Raw genomic sequence first — 24,335 nt, forward strand, 5'->3', positions numbered from 1 at the left:
GAACTCATGAGGGTATGTACTTAACTGCATGATTCAATGCACCCTCTTCCTTGAACTTTCTTTTCCCCATTCTCTCTCCAGCACACAGTCGCATAGCAATTGGGAGTTAAGCTAGCTCCATGTAACAGAGGAGTAAAAGGAAGACATCACCCATTTGCTTGGTGTTTTGTTTTCGGAGTGTTTATTTTTCAATTATAAATGTGGAGAAGAATGCTATGGGGAATCTCTTACCTAATGGCCACTTTCAGTTGATGAGAGGGGAAAAAAGTTTTTTGTGTCAGTAGCTCAGGGTCCATTTTCCCCCCTTGCACTCCAAATCATTATTCTCAGGCTGATAAGACTACTTCTGCCAATCCACTACATCAAGGGTGGTGGTGGGGTAAATAGCTTTTCTTAAAGATATTCTGTGCAGTATTGTCAGTCAGAACAGAGCACAATGCCTTGAAATGCAGCTGCTCCATGCATCTCCCTCTGAGAACCTCAATAATTCTGGGAGGAAAATTTAGCTTCACAGCTATGTCTCCCTGTGTAAAGCTGTTTGCCGACTTGCCATGTGTTCCAGCATTTGATTCCCAAGTGCTGTATGCCAGAGAAGCAGGCAGAATGAGATTCTGTTGCTAAGGGTACAATTGGAATGACTAATCAGGCATTTGGGGAGATGCTTTTTACTCTGCTGAATGAGAATTACTCTGTGTTTGCAGGACTTTAGAGGCTTAAAAAACTTTGAACCACTTGCAACTGATTCCTAATTTCTGTTATCTAATGCCTTAATGGTAAAAGTTCTCAAACTTACTAACCTGTAGTAGACGTGACAGGATTTCCATGTTAAAATTTAAAAAATCCTCCACACTCCAGACTAATATTTTAAAATGCCCCTTAGTGCATGGCATTTCCTTAATTAGTTAGATGAAACAAACAAAACAACCTTGTAGCCCTTTAGACTTCAGTATTTAATGGTGACCATTCCTGAATAACACAACCCTTAAATTAGTCAGTCGAGGAACCACTAGTGTTTCTGCTCAGCTCTGTGCCTTTTTCAAAATCTTTCTGCTTGCTGTACATAACAGTAGGTTTTAGGATGCATTCTGAGTCTATGGATAACTTCCATTACTGTGGATAGGAATTATTAATGTGCTGTGTCTATGCATTAGTGGAAGACTACAGGATGAACCTCTCTAGTCCAGCATCCAGCACCCTGGGGACTTGACCAGTGCCAAATGAGAGAATTTGCTGGACCACAGGAGGTCATTGTTAACTAGCAGCATTACTAACACTTCCACTGTTTACTAGCCTGTTAGAAGACACTTAGGGGTAAGTTACAGCTAAATAACAGCAGAAAACACGGAGAGCCAGGACGGAGGTAAACCAACTTTGTGGAACCAGGGCAAACTTGGTCACACCCATTATAAGTGGTCATCTGACAAACTAAAAGCATGTTGTATTATGGATGTTGCCAGATGAGAGAATGCTGGACTAGAGAGGTTCAACCTGTATAAGAACATTTATGTAGTTTTTCTTGGAAAAGGTTAATATAGGTCTTCCAAATAGAGGTTTGAGCAAAACCCTACACGTACACAACAGCTTTCATTACTGAATTTGTAGACAGTTGTTAAACTGTATACATGGATAACTATGTGCTCTGTTGCCTGCCATTTTAACCATTTTCTCTTCACTGTGCTTCTGCTGCTGACTGGCTCATTCTAGCTATGGATGGATTTTTTTGAATAATGTTGTGGAATTACCTCATGGAACTGCATGGCTTGTTGTTTTAATAGCACAAATGAAGTGTTCTTCAAGTGCTGGGCACTGCAGATGCTATTATCTTCTTGAAAATTTCTTAAAGTAAAATTAATATATTATATTGTGTCGTGCACTGTAATATGTAATTGTGGCCTTTTAGCGCTCCAAAGAACAGAAGTATAAAGAAATAGCTACGGACAAGATCATGAATGTTGTTGTACAGTATGTGCCTTTTCTTTGTTAGAAGAGATGTATTAATAGCTCATTGGTGATAATATTGTGATTCTTCATGGAAAGCAAACTATAATACAGGGCTCAGCAATCTTTCTGAGGCAGTGCTGAAATTTGACCTTTTGACCTCTAGGTACGGTCTGAATGCCGGTGATGCTTTTTAAAGCCACTAACAGTCCTACTTACAACAGCTTAATTAATAAATTAAGATGGAGAACTTTACTGTTTAGGTGGTGGGTAGTATTAGCTGGTCTTTTGTTAATCCTCATGTGGCATGGCTTCGAGCAAGCTCCCGGCTGCATGGGGTAAGTTGGGTGGGGCTGAGCTCCTGCCTTGCTTGCCAACGAAAATTGTCACGCGTCCCATTCTTTGCACCCATGTTGGGGGTTGCTGACCCCTTCTATGACATGACCATTCATGCTCTTCCCAAAGCAGACGCTTTCAGCTTATTTACCATTAGCACTTTACTTGCAACACTGCCTAGAATAATGTACCTCTCAAACCTCTCTTGTTATAGAGTAAAATCCAATCTCTACTTTAGAGGGAGAAATCAGAGGTGTCTTCTCTAAAATGATTTAAGAAGAGAGCTTCAGAAAGTTGTCCTGCATTTTTAAATCTGAGTGTTCTTAAGACATTCTCAAATTTTTAATCCTATTAATGGAGGATACATGATAATGGAAAGACAAAGTTGCTATTGAATGTTGAAAACAAGGGATAATTGAGAAAGGTAGTGCTAATACGCCTGCTCTTTTACATGGTACTCATGTGGATACCAATTTATTCTTTTGATATATTCTGATTTTTGGTAGCTTCCAAAGAGAGCTGGATATGATTTTTGTTCTAGCGCCTTCATGTGGGCTAGGTCTAAAACACTCAGTATAAACTAATCTGTTTGTTGTTCATCATTCTTTTAGGAGTGTCAGTATGTTTGATGTGAGGTGTCAAGATGAAGCTGTGATTCAGCCTCACAGTCAGGCTCGCCATGAAAAACTACAGCACGTTCACAACCAGCTGAAAGAGGATGAGGATAGATGGCAAGATGTGAGTAAAGCATAATGTCACCTCCAAAACAGCACTTTTCAAGGCAGAGTATTCCCTCCAGTTAGGTATAAAATGAGCCTGTTAAATTCGAATACCCTGAGTAAGTAACCAACAGAACAACCTGGAGTAAGGCATAGGAGTCTGGAGTTCATCAGGCAGTGGATGATATGAGGCTCAGTCCAATTATTATGACTGAAAAAGCTGCTCTGGTTTCATGGAAAGCTCTGGAAAATGCTGTGGCTGGGAAAAGTTCTGCTTATAGTCTTATGTTTTTCTGAAGAAAAACTCTTGCTCTCATCCATAAATAACAAAAACCAAAACTAAAAAGTACAGGAGCAGCCCAGGAAGGGCACAGTCCTCATAAATCTGACTAAGTGAAGTGCTGTGCTGTTGTTGCTACAGAAAAGCATAATATTTCAGAAGATGATAATGGTGGATTTTTTAATTGCTTCCAGAGTAACAAAGTTACCCCCACCCAGGTTTGATTCACTTAAAGTAGAATGCCCCTCATAAACTCAAACACCCTTTGAGACCCCTTTATATGTTGGTGCTGATTACAGCAATTCACGGTAAATGCAGACTTTAAAGAAAGTGTTGAAACAGAGTATAAACAAATGAGCACTAAAGAGTTTTTAATACATACTCACTTTATGAGCCCTGGGTATAAATGATTAATTTTGAATAACTCTGTTCTTAAGAGTTTTTTCATTGTAAAGCAATTGGTACAGTAACTTCCAAAGATACATAACTATTTTTAAACTTTTGATAGGCTGTTTTTAGTAAAAGATTAATAAATACTAAAAAGTTGGCTTAAGAATATGAAAAAAATATGATTATGCAATACTGTAATATATGCAGCCTATTGGTGTGTGTAAGTCCATACCAACTGGGGTCACAATAAAGATTTATTCCTTTTGCCTTGCATTTTTTACTTGGGAAGTTTTGGAACTCTTACTGCTGAAATACTAAGTACCCTGAGCTACTGCATATGAAGTTCCTGGATGGTCTCATGATACTGCAGACCTATAGCTATAATATCTGTTAAGAATTACTGTCAGTTTCCTTATTTGATGTTCTGGGCACCCTAGGAACAGCCTTATGAAAAGGACATTGTTTGTATTTACGGTATTTTACTGTTCTTGATGGGTCCTCTTGCTCATCTATGCCAAGGCAGTAAGTCTGCAAATGATCAGCAGTTTCACAGATTTCAGTTGTTTTTTTTTCTGACTCTTCTGATTTAAAATAAGCAATCTTAAAACAAATTATATCAATTTTTCTCTACTGGTTTGTGTTGTGAAATTTGCTAATGAAAAGCTCTATTCTAAAAAGGCAATACAGGGAGCAGATAATTAACCAAAGGTGGTTCTGCTTCAACAGAAATGGTGAAACAGAAAATGAGAGAGTACCACAGATGAAGAAAGGGATTATAAACCAATATATATCTGGGTCGTGTGAAGTACTGCTTTAATGAGCATTCCTCTGAGTATAACATCAGTATCTTGCTGATTTAAGCTCAATTAAAAATAAGTGTGTATTCTTGTACCCCACCCAGGGACCACATAGATAGCAGCTGTCTGCTAAGTCCATTTTAGTGCTTGTCTGATTCCCTGGGTGACTTCTCTGACACCCTGTGCCAGCTTTACTTCAGGGCTTTGTCTTATTTGCTGTACCTTTTGATAGTGTATTGATAAATTCAGTTAAAATATTTCTGGTGTAAAGTGCCATTTTGAAAACTCTGTAGTTCATGAAATAATGTTTGACTCAAGTACCTGCCTAGCAATGCTGTTAAGTTATAACTTTCTAAAGATACTTGAAATACATTCTGTATACTAATTTGAACTGTGTTAAACTAGTTGTCAGAGGGACCAATATACCCTTCCTTTTGTTTTTATATGAATATAAAAGTGTTGTCTTAAAACAAAATTTGGCTATGCAATATTTGGCTGCAAACTGGTTGATAGTTTTTGGAACGTTGCCTTGCGGATTTTATACTGTTGGTGACATTGTAGTATCCAGTGTGTAATCGAGGGACAGATCTTCTGTCTACTCCTGTGGCCACAAAAGCCTCTGAATTCATGAACCACATGGCATACGAGGAACATCTGACACAGGTGATATTCTGTGAGAATTGTCACCCCAGTGCATAGCAGTTTTTTGTTTCGGAAGAGATGGAAGAGCTAAAACAATTAGTGAATTGTAAAGGAGCAGCGCTCATCTCTCATAAGCACCCCCTCTGGTAGAGGGCATGTGCCTGCACTCTCTCCTCTTCAAAGCCTCTTTGGCGACTCCGCTCTTTGTCCAATCTGTCCAATCCAACCCTGCGTGAAGTACACAAGCCCTTCCAAGGTACACATCCGACAGCCCCCTCTTGGTGCCCCCTTTTAATGTCTATTAGTTTGTTTCCTCAGGCTGCTTCCTATTCTGGATGAGAGTGGTGCCCCTAGGGCTTCCCCGCCTGGAAGCAGCACTTGGATCCTTGCAGGACCCTTCTAGTTCCAGCCCTTTGGCTGGGTCAGTTGAGTCCAATTCTTCCCCTCGCAGTGATGTTGAGATCCAGGCCACTTCTTCCCCATTGCTAATGATGGGTTGAAGGGGGCAGTCTGCTCCTGTGGTCAACCCTGGAGCCCACATAGATAGCAGCTGTTTGCTAAGTCAGTTTTAGTGCTTCTCTGATTGCCTGGGTGACTTCCCTGCTGCCCTGTGCCATCTTTACTTCAAGGTTTTGTCTTATTTGCTGTGAGCTCGCCACCCTCAGCAGCCCATGGCACTGTTACTCTTCCTTCCTACCTTCTTCCAGCCAGCATTCACTCTCTTTGTGCTAGACACAGCAACTTACTCTGGTCTGTTCTGCAGAACCCCTTAAAATGGCCTTCCTGGCTCCTGATTGGCTGCTTCACCTGTAGACACTCTAGCTTGCCTGGAGGACCTCTTGACTCTCTTTTTCTTGGGGACAGTGTGACAGGACTATAAGTCCTCTGGCAGAGGGACTCGGGACCCAGTTCACCCTGTTTTGTCATATGGGTCTTCAGAGCTGTGGCTCTATTAACCAGCTTACATCTTCTCCACCTACAAAGAAACAAAGGAGGTTACTGCCCTGAGACTGCAACAGCGGGTAGAACAACAGCTTCATTGACCTCCCATGATGCAGGAGATTTCATCCTCTTGAATCTCTGTGATTTTCACCAGCCAATGCTTGCTTTATACCAAATTTACTCTATATAGTCATTAGCTCTAAGATTAGAGGAGAATATGTTTACTTTTGGCTATCTGGACTTCTCAATGCATTCAGTTTTAGTAGTGCAGCAACAGAAAGTCACAATAGGTCCATCACAAGTTAAGGTGAATGATGCTACTAGTTCATTTTTTCACATTTGTCAAGATTTGGAAAATACAGTGAAACCCACTGACAGAAATAGTTGACCAGTTCTTTAGATTTTGTAGAAAAACACAATTTCCTTTATCGCTTTTTTTAAAAATTAAGGACTGTTACCCTTTTGACCATTCAGGTATGTGAAATCAGTCTACAGTTGGAGTCATTTGGCAATCAAGGTGTCTGCTGTCATTTTGGGTATTTTGTGATTAGTTAAGTAACAGCCTTACAGCTGTTCATTTCTGCAACCGGCATAAGCTCTGAATATGCGCATGTCTTCCTGTCTGGTGTAGGATCTGGCGAGGTGGAAAAGTCGCAGAAGAAGTGCATCACAGGACCTACTAAAAAAGGAAGCAGAGAGAAAGAAGATGGAAAGATTATTGAGTGGCGGTGATGGGACAAGTGAGCGAAGGAGAAGCATCAAGACTTACAGAGAAATTGTTGAGGAGAAGTAAGTTCTACTGAAGTGCAGTGGCATATTTAAGAATGCAGTACTGTGTCCTTTGAGTATTTTGTGTTGTGGCTGCTCTGCTTGTAGTGGGGACATCATGCTTAGGAAAGAAACATTAGACATCAAGTTATGTGGGCCTGTGATGTCTCGGTACCAGGAATATTCCTTGCATTCTCTGCGTATACCTCTCCCTCCCCGACCACCTTCTCACACATTCTCCAGCCTCTCCTACGGTCCCAGAGAAATTTTAAAACAGCTCAGGGCCCCAGGCACCACCACCAGCAGCGCCACAGGGCCGGAGCAGCTTCCTGCCTAGCTCAGTGCCACTACTGACACGTGTGAGCCTGTGGCCAGGTGCAAGGGGGTGTCTCCATGCATTGCTGCCTCTGCGGAGTTCTTAGAGCTGCATGTGGCAGCCATGCAAAGTGAGTGGTAGGAGGCCACCCTAGCCCAACTGCATGGCCAGGGGTCACAGCAGGGACCCCCTGGACCATTCTAAATTGCCCCAGGCAACAGGTGGGGCCTGGAGATGCATGTTCGGTGGGGAGCTTGTGGGCTGATGGGGACGGGAGGTGGGCAGCAGTGTGTAGAAACATCCCCTCCCTCAGGAGCTGTTGCCCCGGAGGTGGGTGTTCCAGGTAAGCCTGGCACCCCCAACCCTCATATACCGTCACACACCTCACTACCTCCCAGAGCCCACACCATTTTCTTCCTTCCACCCTGAAACTCTCACGCATCCATCCTAGAGCCTGCACCTCTCCCCACTTCCTGTACCCACATTTCCTTCCAGAGCCTGCACCCCCTCCTGTACTCCAATCCCCTGCCCTGAGTCAGAGCCTGCACCCTTCACCCATGAGAATTCCCAGAACCTTAGGCAGGTGAGGTGGGGCCGTGGGCCTTCTGGGTACTACCACAATTTTTGCAAGCCTGCCGCCCCTGGAAATAACTGTTGCTCTTGTTGTTAAACATAATCACTCTAGTGGGGATTGTAGAGGAGAATTTGGCCCACATTTTACCTCAGGTTGGTGTACCTGGATAACTGTGTGTTAATCTTTGCATAATATTTTTTTCTTTGTTGCCTGGCACGCAGAGAGAGAAGAGAAAAGGAGTTGCATGAGGCCTACAAGAATGCTAGGTCACGTGAGGAGGCAGAGAGCCTTCTCCAGCAGTACATTGAAAGGTTCACCATTAGCGAAGCTGTCCTCGAACGTTTAGAGATGCCAAAAATTCTGGAAAGAAGCCATTCAGTGGAGCCAAATTCATCATCCCCCCTGAAGGACCCAAATCCTATGAGATACTTGCGGCAACAATCGCTGCCTCCTCCAAAATACACTGCTACAATTGAAGCAACCATTGTTCCCACCAGCGAATCGGAAGCCAGTGTTTTGTCAGGCCAAATATCTCCAAGCAAAACTGTTGTCTCCAAGGCTGTGCCTATGCTGACACCCAAGCCTTACTCACAGCCCAAAAACATGCAGCAGGTCTTGAGAACATTTAAGGTAGGGTGTCTTGCACTTTTCAATACAAGTTAACTGTCGAAGGAACACCAACATGAATTCATAAATATGAAAGGCAGTTTGGGATTAAGGAATTTGGGAAGCAAGATACCCACACATTACAAAATTCGTCATTGTGTCTTCTTGTGGTGAGAAAATTAAATGAATGGGTAGCACTGGCAACTTTGCCTGTTATTAAGGCTGCCTCATGCTTTCATTATAAGGTCCTTAGAACTTTGTGAATCTTTAATCATTCAGACTGAAATTTACCATGCCAGATGTGTGCCTTAGGCTGAATGGTTTTTTTGAAAAAATTTCAACCAAAATGGTTCAGCTGTTTCTAAGAAAGCGGCTAGGGAAGAATACACTGCTTTGTCCATGTTTTAAAAAAATCTTTGGCAACCCTTTCTTGGAAAGCCTGAGCACTGGCCGGGGGGAGCTGGAACTTGATTTGGCCCAGGCGTGGCCTTTGTGTCATGAATATTCCTTCTCCTGTCCCTGAGAAAATACACACACAGATGACCAAGTTATAAGCCTTTGAAAAATCACAGTTCACCTGTGTTTGGAGACTGGCTATGAGGAACATGGGGCTCAGAGCTGGAGCTGGGGTGGGTGAGTCTAGACCAGAATAATGACAGATTGGAGGAAATGGGGCAGCAGGCTCAAGTTGGGGGACTGCACAAAAGTCTATGGGTATGGCCTACACGAGGAAATAAAGTTGAATTTATTAACATTGACTTTATACCACTAGATTTTATAAAGTTGAAGTAGAGTGTCTACACCTGCTCACAAACTCAACATAGTGTGTCCTCACTACAGTGCCTAAGTTTGACTGTTGCAGCACTGCATTGTGGGCACCTATGCCCCAAATCCAGTTGCCCCTTTGCATTTTGTGTTTTTTTGACAGTGTCTTATGGGGAAAAAATGCACTGCGAGTGGTTGTAGGTGTGTGAAGTCTTCATCCCAGAGTGCATTTCCCTCATTTCCCCCCTGCTGTTGAAAACAAGAATCCATTTTTATGAAGTCTGCACCTGACTCAGGACACTGTGATTGCCACTATTGGCTATTTATGTGCCAATCTGCCCAGAGCAGAGTAGACTGGCAAAGGTGAGGAAGTCATAGGGGATAGTAAGTTGAGGAAAGTGAAACCCTTGAGAGAGTTGTCGGTTCCACGTATTATGGCATGTGCACTCAATTTTCCCCTGGTGAAAGAACCATGGGTCGAGGCAGCCCATCAGTGAGCTACCCTGCCCCGGCCCCAAGGAAAAAAGGCAGCAAACAGGAGACTGCTTGGGTCCCCTAAGCCACATGCTTTGGTAAGGGAGAGAGCTGTAGCTGTGGTGGCAGGGGTCAGCCGACATAGATGCTGCCGGGGCCAGCTCCCCGAAAGCTCAGCTGAGGTACCAATTGATGCAGAGCTGTCTGCCAGTCCTTTGGAGACAGGGGCCAGCCCACATAGGTGCTGCCAGGGCTGGCCCCCCAAAGCTGAGATGGCACCCTGGGGCCATCAGAGGCACTTGTTCACATGGCTCTGTCTTTCCTCTGGAGACAGATGCTGATCCAACTGTTAACATGGTGAAATCAACAGAAAGTAGATGCAGCCCCACCGGGGGAGCCTTCCCCTATTCTGTGTTGCCTTATAGGGCCCAGACAGCCCACAAAAATCTTTGCCACAGGAGGAGCCTTCCCGCCCCCACAGGCCAGGACGTGCTTCTCTCTGGAAAGCATGGTTCGCAGTGCACCACCAATATGTGGTGTGGTGGGGTGTGGGCTAGCCACGTGGTATGGATGGGCAGGGGCTAGAACCCCAACTGCTGCCGCCTGTAGGGGAGAGGGGGTGGGCCCATAGAAATTTGAACTGCAGAAAGGAAGTTTCTTGGCCTCTCCTACAAGCACAACTCCCGCAGCCTAGCCACCACGTGGTGTAGCGGGGCAGCGGCTGGCAGCGGTGGTAGAGCTTCCCATGCTTGGTGAAGCAGAGGTTAGTGAACTAGGAGATGGGTGATGGGGTGGAGTGGAGGAGGCTGTCGGGTTGCTTCAGCTCCCACTGTCGTGGTGAGTCGGGGGGGCAACCGCTGCTGCTGCCTCCCACCCCCTTGGTAATTTTCTGGCTCATGTCACTTGAGGGGAGGAGGTTTGGGGTGGGGGAAGGTTAGAGCAGGGTGGGGCTTGGGCAAGGGGTAGAATGGGGGTGGGATGGGCTATGGTCCTGTGCTCCCCTAAAGACATTCCTGTAACTAGTGACCCCTTGGGAAATGCTTGGTTTAAGTGACTTGTCCAGCATCACACAGGAACCTTGTGCAGAGGCAAGGACAGAATCCTGTTTTTTCAGAGCAGTATGTAGCTGTCTTCACTGTAATGATTTGTAATGGCTGGTGATTAGGATACAAAATGTTCACTTATGTAAGGTTTTAAATTAACAAATGGGAAAAGAATGAAACCTTAAAATACCATTGAGTTGAAATCATGAATGCACAATTGTTTTTTTTCTCCCCTAAAATATGATCTACTCTCCGTCTAACCCTATATTAATTTTCTATAAATAAACAAAAATAAAAATAGCTCCTATCCCCCTTAACTCACGTGAGGTATAATGTACTGTTCAAGCCACTCCTTTATCTAAATTAGTATATTTCTTTCTCTCCTCTTCCTGCATGATGTCCCCTGCCATGGTGCTTGTCTTGTACTCAGTTTATGTTGTGATTTCTTTGGAACAGAGATTGTGTCTTTACTTCTTGTATAATGCACAATATATTGCTATGATGTTATATTAATATTATGTATCTTGAAATATATTTTTCTGGTGTGCACTACGAGAGGGTTCATGTTGATTTGCTGAAATATAAAACAGTTTACTCCATTTCTCCTCGATTTGACTTGACCAGCTCTTGAAGTTTGAATTTTACAGCTCCTGTTGAATGACACTTGGCTCTTTCTCTGGCTTCTGATCCTGACTATTTAAAAAAATTGTAGAACAAAATACAGGGAAGAAGAGGTATACATGGACAAACTAAAGAGAGCACTTAGTTTGCTCAAAGTTTAGCTGCTTTCATTATGCGTGATCTACCTCAGTAAGAATTATCTCAGAAAGGATTATGGTACACAATTTCTTTACCCTGTTTAAATTCAGACACTGATAAATTTATGGTGCTTTGCCATGATGACAGTGTGGTGACTAGCTCCAGATCAGGAGGAGGGAGAATGTTTGTTTAACTCTGCAACCAGGGCATCTGTTCCGATCATTCAAACATTTGCTTTCCCTCCCTGTGTAAATAGAGAAGTATTTTAGTCTAAACAGAGACATGAAAATGGATGGCTTAACTAGCCAGTATTTTTCTGGCTTTTTTATTTTTAAAAGCTTTCATGACCTGTCTAGCAGATAATACAACAAAATTCCGGACAACTTGTGGGTTCAAGACCTGCCAACATTTGTATTCAGAATTAAACTGTGAGCAGTGATGACTTGGGCAGATGACTGTTGTGGCAGGAGAGTAGGGGAGGGTGTTTTTATTGCATAATGATAACATTTGACATGTACTCTAAAATCTGCTGTTTTGTGCTGTTGCTTTTTCCCATTTAAGGCCAATTTTTGCAAGGCACTAAGCATCTTTAACTTTCATTGCTTTTCCTGGGGATTTGAGGGCACTGAGCTTCTCCAAATAAGTACCCAGTCCCTGGCAGCATTTGATGTTTAATGAATTTCCCTAGTGTTCAGAGCAAAGGCTTGACTAATCATGCAAACAGAAGTAAGCAGAAAGTGCAGTTTGCTCTTGTAGACCATGTTGAGTTGCTATTTGTGAGGGTTCTACCCAGATTCCCAACTAGAAAAGTGGACTAAAGGTAGCTTAATGAAGAAATATTAAGAGATGAGAGAAGTTGTGTGCCACTTTAAATGCTTCGGTTTTTTGAAAAGATCCTGATCCCTGTTCTTCACGTTCTTTGCAATGATATTCTTAAGCATAACTTTCCAAGGTATGGCTTATATTTGAATTTGTATTTACATACATTTTTTATTTATGTAGTACTTGTAGATTAGCCATTTCAAAACATTTCATTTGGCCCATGTGACCTTTCTCCTTACGTGGCCTTAATCCCTGTAATATCTTCCCCACCACTAACAGACTTTGTTGCCCAAAAGTTGAATTTTCCCTCAAACAGCTTTTCACTTTCTTCACATGATGCTCCTTGGTTTTAAAAGGGAGCTCCCTTTTTAAAACCGTCTGCATATCCACTTCCAAATCTTTCTTTAAAACTCAATTTGTCTTCATGTGCACAAAAGAGTCAATTAGCATTAAGCAGCTGGTGTGCCTTGACTGCTTCTTACATGGATAACATCAGTTCACTGTTGTCTTGCATATTTCCTATCTACTGTATCCATCTGCTGGGGCTTGTCTACATTTGCCCCCAACTTGGAAAGGGGGCATGTTAATCAGGGCGACTAGAGGTTACTAGTGAAGTGCAGTGGTGAATACCCAGTACTTCATTTGGCTAATGCTTCCCCACAGCAACTTTGAAGTGTCAAACTTCAAAGTGCTGGCATGCGTGTAGTCTCAGGTGCTTCAAACCGCCTTTACTCCCCAGAATTTTGAGGTGTAAAGGCATGTCAAAGTAGGGTGGGCACTTTGAAGTGCCCATGAGTACACACATGCTGGCACTTCAAAGTTGCCACAGGGGAGAATTAACCTAATGAAGTGCTGTGTTTTCACTGGAACACTTGATTAGTAATCTCCCATTGCCCTGATTAACATGCCCCCTTCGAAGTTGGGGGCACATACAGACCCAGCCCTTGTGTCTCATCATACTTCGCTTGTAAGGTCCCTCTAACAGACCTTCATTATGTGGTGGTGGTGATTGATGATGATGACGATTCATATGTACATACAGTGACTTACACAATGGGGCCCTGATCCTGACTGGACACCTTTGGGTACTAACCCCAATTCCAAATCTAACAGTCATTTTAGTCAATGTGAACTTTGTTTTTAAAAAGTCACGATCAAAAGGGGAGTTAGTGGCATGATCCAGCTAAAGAAGATGTAGTTAAAATTGGCTTGATCCATAGAATCATAGAATAGTAGGACTGGAAGGGACCTCGAGAGGCCATCGAGTCCAGCCCCCTGCCCTCATGGCAGGACCAAGCATGTTCTAGACTATCCCTGAAAGCCATCTATCCAACCTCTTCTTAAATATCTCCAGTGATGGAGATTCTACCACCTCCCTTGGCAATTCGTTCCAGTGTTTGATCACCCTGACGGTTAGGAACTTTTTCCTAATGTCCAACCTGAACCTCCCCTGCTGCAATTTCAGTCCATTGCCTCTTCTTCTATCCTCAGAGGCAAGGAAGAACAAGTTCCCTTCCTCTGCCTTATGACACCCTTTTAGATACCTGAAAACTGCTATCATGTCCCCCCTCAATCTTCTCTTTTCCAAACTAAACAAGCCCAATTCTTTCAGCCTTTCTTCGTAGGTCATGTTCTCTAGACCTTTGATCATTCTCGTTGCTCTCCTCTGGACCCTCTCCAATTTCTCCACATCCTTCCTGAACTGCGGTGCCCAGAACTGGACACAATACTCCAGCTGAGGCCTAACCAGCGCAGAGTAGAGCGGGAGAATGACTTCTCGTGTCTTGTTCACAACACACCTGTTAATGCATCCTAGAGTCATGTTTGCTTTTTTTGCAACAACATCACACTGTTGACTCATATTTAGCTTGTGGTCCACTATAACCCCTAGATCCCTTTCTGCTGTACTCATTCCTAGGCAGTCCTTTCCCATTCTGTATGTGCGACACTGATTGTTCCTTCCTAAGTGGAGCACTTTGCATTTGTCCTTATTAAACTTCATCCTGTTTACCTCAGTCCATTTCTCCAGTTTATCCAGATCCTTTTGAATTATGACCCTATCCTCCAAAGAAGTTGCAACCCCTTCCAGCTTGGTATCATCAGCAAACTTAAGTGTACTTTCTATGTCAATATCGAAATCATTAATGAAGATATTGAACAGAACTGGTCCTAAAACAGACCCCTGCGGAACCCTACTAGTTATACTTTTCCAGCAGGATTGAAAACCATTAATAACTACTCTCTGGGTACAGTTATCCAGCCAGTTGTTCACCCACCTTATAGTAGCCCCATCTAAGTTGTATTTGCATAGCTTATTGATAAGTATATTATGTGAGACCGTGTCAAAAATCATTCCTCCTCAGTGTGGAGTTATGAAGGCTGGGAAGGGGGACCAAGATAGCTTGAACTATGACTGATTTACTTTGAGACCCAAATTAACTCTTTCCTGATGTTTATTTGTAATAGATATTGTTCATCTGACATCTAATGAGGAAGGCAGAGTGACATGACTCCTTTTTTCTCTGTGGTGTGGAAGGGAGGCTCTCCCTGCTCCCTATCACCAGCTTAAGATATTTACAGCTGAATGGGGAAGAAGAAGTTTGTGCTCTTCCTGAATTTCCTAGTGATCTTGTCTCCCTAACTGTGTGAATTTTTATTGTAATCTCCCCAGGGTAGGGACTGGCTGTCGTTTTGTGCAACGAACAGTGCTAATGCTTTGTTAATATTATGTAGTCTTCATTATTTTGTTAATAAAAATACATGCCCTCTTCAGGGTTATTCCCTTAGAGTATTTATTTATTGTTCCACAGGTAGATGGAAAAGTCAATGTGAATGGAGAAACCTTCAATGGGATTGAAGAAAAGGATAAAGAATGTACCACGTTGATATTTGCCCCTTCAGTAAAAAGAGCTCCGCAGTTTGAAGGAGTGGCCAGAGTGGATGGATCCCCCGTGGAGCTGAAGCAGGACAGCACTAGCATTGAGCTCAGTTTAAAATGGCCTGCCACTCAGACCTTGCACACAGAGCTGACAGTAAGAACAAAACAAACACATCAGCTGCGTTTTCTTTGCATGTTTTCTTTTTCGTTATGGATTTAACCACCAACTAAAGGAGAGCCAGGGGGCTAACTTTGTTTTTATTCCAGGGTCTGCCAAGGTCAGACGCTTTTATACTTCTTAAAATTTAGTGTTTCTGCTTTGGCTTTTTATACCGTGCAACTGGTAAGCATGCTTTAAATTTGCTGGCATGTTTCATTATGTCCCATTGAGAGATTGACTGTCTATCCCAGCTATTGTGCAGATTTATTCAGCTCTTCCACTGATGTTAGCTGATTAGATCAGCAACATAATTAGTGTGTGAGCCATTATTATTAGTTGCAGTTCTCCAGTTTCAAACAAGAGAATAATAATGTTTGGCAATTTTAGCATTCAGATAGTCTCTGTTCCTTTATCAAAAAGGATGAATTATTGAAATACATTGGGTCAGTTTGCTTCCCAACCACCTAAACAAAGAGACTACTTTTAACTTTTCATCTCTCTTGCTATTTTGAGGGACAAGGCAGAAAACAACTGGAGCCTGTTACAGTAGGTCTCCTAGATGCTTCACAATGTAAAAAGAAAAACAAAGCAAGGACTTCCTACATTTTAAAAAAAAAAAAAGCATGTGCACCCACAAGTGTGATCAAATTGGAGAGCTGGGAGAATCAAGCCTTTCTCAATGTGTACCAAATATACAAAGTGAAGAACACAGCAAAAATTACCAAAGCTAGGAATGGTGTTGGCTAGACCAACTATGCCAGGGTTTCTTAAACTTTTTGAGGCCATGGAATACCAAATAATAATTTTTTATGTGGAACACTTCTATGAAAATTTTCTTCAAAAATATTGAGACCAAAAAACACCAAACAGCAACATTTACAGTGAAAACCAAATGAAGTAATTTAATCAGGTATGGTAGCAATGAAGAAGTAACATTGTTTCTGGCTTTAATAACGGAAAAGATAGATGTTAGCTGCATGTCATTGCTAGTTGCTATGCCACCGTGGCACAAATGTGAGTGGTTCATGGAACACTAGTGTTCTACAGAACATAGTTTAAGAAACACTGTACCATACTAAGGATGGATGAGGGGTTGCTGTTCCCAGTGGGGTTTTGATTCATCCCGTTTCCCTAGTGCAGAAGAGCGTGCTTTGTCCCTGGCTAGAGATGTTAAGGTGGGAATGTTTGGAAGAGAGATGCAGTGGCCTCGTTTGTTGGAGGGGGCAGTAGCTGAAAGGGAGCTAAAAATGCAGTTATAGTCAGAAGAGTAATTACAGGTTGGATCTCCCATATCCAGCACCCTGAGGACCAGACTGGATTTGCCAGATCAGGGGAAGTCTCCTGTCACCAGCTTCCAGCCTGCCTCCACCCTATTCCGGTCTCCCTAACTCTGGCCTCAATGCTGCCTTCTGCAGCCCACTGCCGCTGGCTGCAAGCTCTAGTCCAGGCCAGGGTTCCATGGCCCCTCACTGCTGAGGGCTCTGGCCAGGGTTCCATGGCCCCCCACTGCTGAGGGTTCTGGCTCCATCCCAGCTGTGCCCCCAACACAGGGATATGACCTGGCCCTGCTGCCACAGGCACCAGCCTGGGGTTCTCTGATCCAGGAGCATCCACGGCCACAGCTGTTTGCAGACCAGCAAATCCTGGTTTTTAGAGGTACAACCCATGAATAATGGTGCCTGCTCCTATTAGCAATTCAACGAAGAGTGAGCTGGATACTATTCTGTCTTGGTCTTCAACTCCTACAGTGATGAAGGTGATGTGATACATAAGTATCTAAACTGATTTACCTTGAAATGCTCTGCCTATCCAGTTTTTGTTTGCAGAATTGTATTGCCAGCTGTGATGTTGATATAGAAGTCAGTACACAGCTTGAGGGTTTTTTTTAAACCACCAGTTGATTTTGTAGCACGGACATTTACAAAATAACCTTTTGGTTTATAAACAGTACACATGGATTGAGTCTTTAGGGAAAAAAATACATATGCACCCACACAATGCCTTTTTAGTGTTTCCTTTAAAGGTTTTGTAGGTTCAGATTAATGATTGCATCGGCAATGTAATTGGTGTAAATTATTATAATTAGTCTTAGCTTTCCAACTTCAAACAAAAGAATGTTAATATTCTGGAGTGTTGTGTGACACTTTCAGTTTTCAGAAATTCCCTGGTCCTTGGCATAGCTATAATTGTAGTAGGTAATTTAGATGCACTGGAGTGTGATGGACAGTTAGATCGTTTTGGATGTCAATCAATTATAGCAGGAATACCAGGTCTGTACGTGTGGTGAAGTAGTAAATTAAGATCTAAAATGGTTGTCCTGATATTCTGACAAACAGCTGAGAAGTATGAAATCTGCTTTTTTTTCCCCCCAAGATTACGTGGCTTGGTTATCCTTGTCCAAGAGAGACCAATCATCAGTTAATGTTTACATAAAGATTGCTTCTGTTTTAATTTGCTTTCTTGTGTTGCTAACTTGACCAGATTGAAATGAAGGTTTTCATTTTTCTATTGGAGACATGCTGAAAAAGAGTAGAAAGGGAGAGAGCAAACCTTTAGAATTTCTTGTGGCCAGTAAAGCAGGTAGATGAAAGGGAAGGGATCTGTACAGAATTACCAAAATGGCCTCCACCATAGCAATTCACTCCTAGATAATAACATGGCAGGTTGTAGTCTATTGCCACACAAAAACAAATATGGTGAAAGCAGAAACTTCTAGCTTCACAATTCTTAAGGTTGAGGAAATTCTTCAGAGAGGAGAACCTATATTCCACAGACTCCTCAGCGATCCCTGGAGGTTGAAGGTGATCGTTTTCACAGGTTTTGTTTTTCATGGGTCGTTTGTTGACTGAGGAGTCTGATCCTCAGACCACAGACTCATTGGCAGATATTGCAAGTGGTGGTGGAAGACAGGGTTGGTCCACAAATGCTGCATGACTGTTGTCTCAATTGTCTTTCCTTTGTTTTCTGGCATTTTTCTCTGATGAGGGCAAGTTGGTTTTACCACAAAAATGCACGTTCCTTCTCTGGTAAGTCTCTGTGCCAGCTATCTCTGTCCTGATCTGCTGACTCCCAATGTATAGTATCAGTGCCCCATCTCTCATTGTTCATCTTGAGGGTGTTTTTAAAGCACTTCTTCTGACCCTACCTTTTCCCTTCTCCTTTGGTGAGTTGGCCAAATAGCAGTTGTTTTGGTAAACCTACATCAGGCATCCACATCCGCAGTGCTCATTCCACTTCAGCTGGTGCTAGATAATTAGAGTTTCAGCACGGTTGGCTTCTGTGAGGATGCTCACAGTGCAAAGATCCTCCCATGTTATGTTGAGGATCTTCTAAAGGTCTTGAATGACCTCTGGAAAACACCCAAAAAACATGGAACTCCAAGTCTCTGAGTCTTAGAGGAGAGTTGTAATTACCACCACTTTATAAACCAGAAGTCTGGTCTGATGATGTGATTGTTGAACAGCTCATGAGAGAGTCTGCCAATAGCAAAGCTGGTGCGGCAGTGTATTTAATCTTGACATCTGCATCTTCCAAGGTAGGAAAAATAATCTACCTTTTTCAGATCTTCTTTGTCACTGTAGATCATCTTGGCTGGGTCTAATAATTGAGGACTGGCTGGTGGGGAACTTTCATTTTGCCACCGTTCATAGTTTGCTCGGGGCTCTTAGAAGCTTCAGAGAAACAATAAAGGGCTATTTGTAGACCCTCCTTTGAGTGTGCAACTACAGCACAGTCATCTGTATACTGGTTTTTGGTAATTGCTGCCGATATTACTTTAGTTGTGACGTGGAGATGAGAGAGGTTTGGATGTTGTATTGCCAACTTTGAGATTTAGGTTGCTTTTTGTGTTTTGGTGCAATCCTAATGGGCATGATTTAACCTCACCGAGTGGTGGTCAGTCCAGGAATTGCTGTTCCTCTCATGACATAAGTGATTAGGACAGCTCTTTGATCCTGTATTCTTCCAGTGACATAGTCTAGCTCTAGGAGATGCCACCGTTTTGAGTGGGGATATTGCCATGTTGTTTTGTATTTGTTACTTTGTGTGAAGATTGTGTTTGTGATTACAAGGTTGTGCTCTGCACATTGGCTGAGTAGAAGGATGCCATTGGAATTGGTCTTGTGTACGCCTCCTTTCCTAATGGTGCTATTCCGTACATTAGAATCTCAGCCAAGTCTTACCTTAAAGTTGCCTCAGAGTATTATCTTATCTGTTTTTTGGAATGGATGACAACATTTTATCAGTTAGTGTAGGAAGACTTTTTTTCTTTTCTTCAGCATGAAGTGTTGGTGCATGTGCACTGACAATAGAGGGCTGTGGCAAGTAACTTATTTGACCATTTGGATGTGGAGGGTCATAAAGCACTTGCTCATGCCGATGGGGAATTCAGTAACCTCGTGTATTCGCTTATTTGTTTGCTGGTTGTACTTTCCAGAAGAAAGTAACTGCTTCCTTCTTCCCCCAGTGGACTTCATCTGTGCATCTTGTTTTGTTAAGAGCAGCTATGTCAGTGTTATGCTCTATCAAGAGTTCTCAGGAGGTGGTTGGTGTTCTGCATTTTTGTCTTTCACTTTTGGCTTTGTCTAGCAGGATATGCACATTTCAAGTAGCAAGAAACATGTTTGGGTTTCAAGTTAGATTTGCTGGATCCCAGGGCCCAAGCTGAAGCCTGAACTCTACCATTCAGGCTTTGGCTTTTGCCCTGGACAACAGGGCTGTAGTTACAGACCCCTGCCTGAGGCCTTTGGCTCTATTTCCCCTTGCTCCGGGTAGCAGGGCTCAGGCTTTGGTAACCCCTCCTGTGGTCACCTACTTATTTTTGCTCTGAGTCTCAATGAAAGGAAGGAATATGACAACACTGGGCCCTACGTGATTCCACTCCTGTACCATAGCCCTGCCATCTACTTGAACTGCTGTTCTTAGAGACTGTCACGCACCTTCTTTTTCCCCAGGAGGAGGAGCAATGACAATCGCTTTCCTTAAGGAGCTGCAGAAGACCCTTCTTTCTTCTCGGAAGAAGGTGCATGTGGAGGGGGGACAGCACTAAGTACTTGGCTCACCAGCTGCAATGTCTCTTTGATGCATGGACTGAGTATATTGGACTTTTTCGGCCGGCCAGCCGGCCACCCACCATCCTTTACTGGTGTGATATGGGAGGGTTCCATCCCCCCACATTATTTTGCCTTTACTTAACTCTCTACTGAGATGATTAAACAATGACAAGGCGGAAGGAGTGGCTTGCGGGTGAGAGAGAGATTCTCCAGACTTCTCCTTGGTAAAATTTTCAAGTATATGATCCCAAAAATATTTTCAAAGCATTGAAATTACTCCATTCACTCATTTTGCTGCCCATTTTAAAAAAAAAAGGTTTTCCATTGAATGATTTAGGGCTTTTGGTTTATGTCTGCCACTTCCCAAGCTTTGAACAAGGCAAAACTTTTTTTCTGGACTCAGCACTTCTGTCTACCAACAATATGTGCTGTTTTTACTAGGATGACTTTTCTTTTATCTTTTTACTCTCCTAGGTTGTTGTTTGCTTTTCTCTCAATTGTCAGTTTCAGTCACCTCCCCTGCATGTGGTTTTTATTATATTCCATGTTATCTTTGCCTTCTCTCTCCTTTTCGTTTCTCATTATTACGCCCCTGGTATTTGTGTTCACTTGTCAAATAGCCTAGTCCTGTCTCCATTGTGCATGGCATGTTTTCCTTTGCTCCATAGTGTCTTGTCTTTCGTGGGTTTTTAGACGCATGGCAGTCCCTTTATGTCCAGGCCTCAGTTCAATAAAGTAATTGAGAGGTATACACGGTACTGGTAACAGAACGCAATGGGAATTCCATTTGGGGTGTACATATTGGCTGCCTGCCCTAGGTTTTTTCATAGATGCAGAAAATTACAACACTCATTCTAGCAGCCACTGGAAAGGAATGAATGGCTCTTCCACACCAAAAGTATAGTAGAGAAAAGTATTTCTAAGGATGTCTGTTTGTGGCTCAAGTGTGTGTGTGTATGTATATATGGAGTTGTTAGGTAGATTTCTACTCATTAAATGTGAACACCTCTTTCTCCAATTAGTACTGAAAAATGCTTGTAATTCTATAGTCTAGTTACGCAGAAAGCTAATAACATCTTTACAAGCCTGTGATCCAGCTGAAGATCTTAGGTTGTTCTATAAACATACATAAAGTAAACCTCAAAACACCCCCTTGAGGTATAGTATGTAAGGCATAGGTCTAATTTACAGCTGGAGAAGCTGAAGCAGAGGTCCAAAGAGTAACTAGCCCACAATCACACAGTGTGTCAGTATCAGTGCCAAGAATTGAACGAGGATCTCCTGACTCCTAGGCCCATGCCATAAGCACCTCAAAGTTCCTCTTCATTGTTAATGGTAGTTGTGCACATGGTGAAAATTGTAGCCTTGTTGTGAAATTAAACATTACAGAAGGCCCAAAAATTCCATACGTTGTTTGAATTTTAAAGTTAGTTGTGTAGATTTTAATGAAATTGGATTAATCTGTCTGAGTGACATCATCCATAAACTGCCCCCTCTGATGCTCTCTAGCACAGCTGAGTGGCATGACACTCTATTTGAGGTGGTGGAGTACTAGAAAAATTCCAGAGCTAAATGAGCTAGAAGAAAAATACCACCCCTCTCGGGGAGAGTCTGTTAGCTTCCCCTTGCTATTGTGTGGCACAAAGGAAATTATTTTTTTTCATCCAAATACCACTCTTTCTCTACAAAAATGAAATTGTTGAGCTCAGAGTAAGGAGGTGTGGTGGATTATTAAACTGAGTGCTAGAGAACAGAGTTCAATTCTGACTTACACAGATGTGGGGCTATGATGAGGCTAGAAATCCTTGGTGATTCATCATGAAAACCACAAGTTGCATTGCACAGCTCTGCAGAACTGACAGAAAATCACACACCTCCAGCAGGTGGTGTCCCCTAAATGTATTCTGTGAGGTTTGTGAGAAGAAGGGCCTATTTTAGACTTTCCTTCATGGTTTCCCATCAAACTACTGACCTTAGGCTGTAATAAAGGGCTTGATTACAGCACTTGGTGGCTGCAAGCAAGAGTATCCCAGGATTTAGAAGTGTCACAACAGTGTTATGGCATTGTCACAGCATGCAAGACACATACCATGTTAGATCCTCTGCTCATATCATTGTTTCATGTTCAATTTTATTAGTATTATGAAAGCTTGATTTCATTAAAACAGTACAGCCTATATATTTTAAGGATGTGCTCTTAAGGTTTGACAAAGCAGTTAAAATTCCATTTGGAACATAATTGTGTGTTTAAAACTGCAGTCATACTAGGATAAAAGCATTTGAGCTGATACTAACTTTATTGCTATTGGGAGCCACTGCAGCTACCTCATTCTTTTACAAAGCTCAGGTTTTTTCAATTAAAAAACCCATTGCTTGGACTCCTGGGTAGTCTTTTTGAATTTCTGCATGTTATTGGCTCTAGTCAGCTTGTTTTGCAGCACTTCATTAAATTTGCAATATTGGTATTTTAATTGCCATTGTGTACCAGCAGGAGTAAGTTAATACACACATTGAGTTAATTTGGTTTTGGAATAAATAAAACTATACTGTAACTTTTTTGGTTTGGGATTCTTCTAGTAGCTTAGTCTACTAAATAAGATTTTTTCCCTGACTTAGTTATGTAAGCTTTAGTGGGTTCTTATGTTTACTCTCTCACAAAAAATGTGTTTGCCATGAAAATAGGTGATATGGTTGATGCTGGCTAATATGGCCACAGATAAAAGTATACCTGGGTAGAAATTCTGGTTAGCCAGATTTGTTGTCTTATCTGTGACAAAGAGAAAATGAATCAGTTTATTGTAGTCACAAATGGACATTTATTAACACTGCAAAACCATTTGCTCACTTCTCTCTGTGAAATGTATGACATGGTTAAGCAGGGCTGAGAGGTTGGGTAGCTCATAGTGTCACTGGCTCATTCACAACTGCAAATTAAATCAAAATATAAAATAGCTTTCCAACCTCACCCACAGCTTTTTTTTTAAACTCAGGGGTGACCAACTTTAACTACAGTACTGTACTGTACTGTACTGTTAACTACTGTGTAACTATATGTGTACACACAGTGTAAGAACACTATTACTTGCTGAATTAAATTCACCAGCCTTTGAGAACTCTGCTGGGACAGAATCATCATTCCAAACCACAGGTAGGATGCAGAGATATAGCCCACCCCAGCTACACAGGATATTAAAGTCAGCCTCTCTGTCCTTCCTGAAGAGGGTTTTTTGCCACTGAATTGGAATGAGTACTTGTCCAATTGTCTTTTCCTGTGTATCCACAGTACTCCTTCCTATGCTGTCCTGTTCAAGGCCTGATTTGAGGCCACCCTACATGGCAACTTTGCCACCCACATTTGACTAAGAGATCCAAAGAGTGGATGGTGCCCATTGTGAGAAGCATTAAAACCAGTTTACTTGAAAGCTAGTTACAAATTTTCACAAGCAGTTCAAAATACACTGTATAGAACACTTCTTTAGATGCTGTGAATTATGTTGTCGTATTTTAATATTACTTCCGCTTTATATCCAGTGACTGTATAGTCTCGATGATGATTGATCCTACTATGAGTGCAGGAGACTGGAGCTGTTGCCCTCTCAAGGTTCCTTCTCGTTCTAGTGTTCTGTGATTCTATGCAATAGTTTAGGATTACAAATGTCATATGTAAGAAATATGGCATAATATGCAGCATAAAGGGAGGGACATTCATTGTGTTAATTTTTCAAGAATTTCTAATTAAAAAAAAATTCAATATCCAGGTGAGCAAAATACAATAACATAATAGTGAATACGTTAAATTATTTAGCCCATAAAGAGTATCAGAAATGTAGGGGGTTTTTCTAGTGAACCTGACTGGTAACACTTAAATTCTTTTGTTCTAAAATACATTTTAATTTGCAGTATAATTTAGTTTGTTGCAGATATTTCATTGCTGAGCATCTGAAGAGAATTAAGTCTCACAGGCATGAACAGATGACCCTGCTGAACAGTATTACAAAAGTTAGTTTCCCTGCATCACAACTTTTTTCCCCTCCATTTTTAAGAAGTTTCTATAAATAGTGCCCTGGTCAGTGTA

The 24,335-nt window shown here is 42.2% G+C and overlaps 1 protein-coding gene across 8 annotated transcripts in view; it reads left to right on the plus strand.

Moving 5' to 3' along the window:
• The window catches only part of LIMCH1 (LIM and calponin homology domains 1), a 308,724-nt gene that overhangs the window by 223,020 nt on the left and 61,369 nt on the right, over window positions 1–24,335 (plus strand). For all 8 annotated transcript variants that reach the window (XM_074992680.1, XM_074992679.1, XM_074992678.1 and 5 more), the window contains 4 exons: window positions 2,886–3,012; window positions 6,676–6,833; window positions 7,924–8,332; window positions 14,982–15,203. In XM_074992680.1, the coding sequence (XP_074848781.1) occupies window positions 2,886–3,012; window positions 6,676–6,833; window positions 7,924–8,332; window positions 14,982–15,203 (916 nt within the window). The remainder of the gene's footprint in view (window positions 1–2,885; window positions 3,013–6,675; window positions 6,834–7,923; window positions 8,333–14,981; window positions 15,204–24,335) is intronic.

The sequence above is a fragment of the Carettochelys insculpta genome, chromosome 4 (assembly GCF_033958435.1).
Source record: "Carettochelys insculpta isolate YL-2023 chromosome 4, ASM3395843v1, whole genome shotgun sequence".
NCBI lineage: Eukaryota > Metazoa > Chordata > Testudines > Carettochelyidae > Carettochelys > Carettochelys insculpta.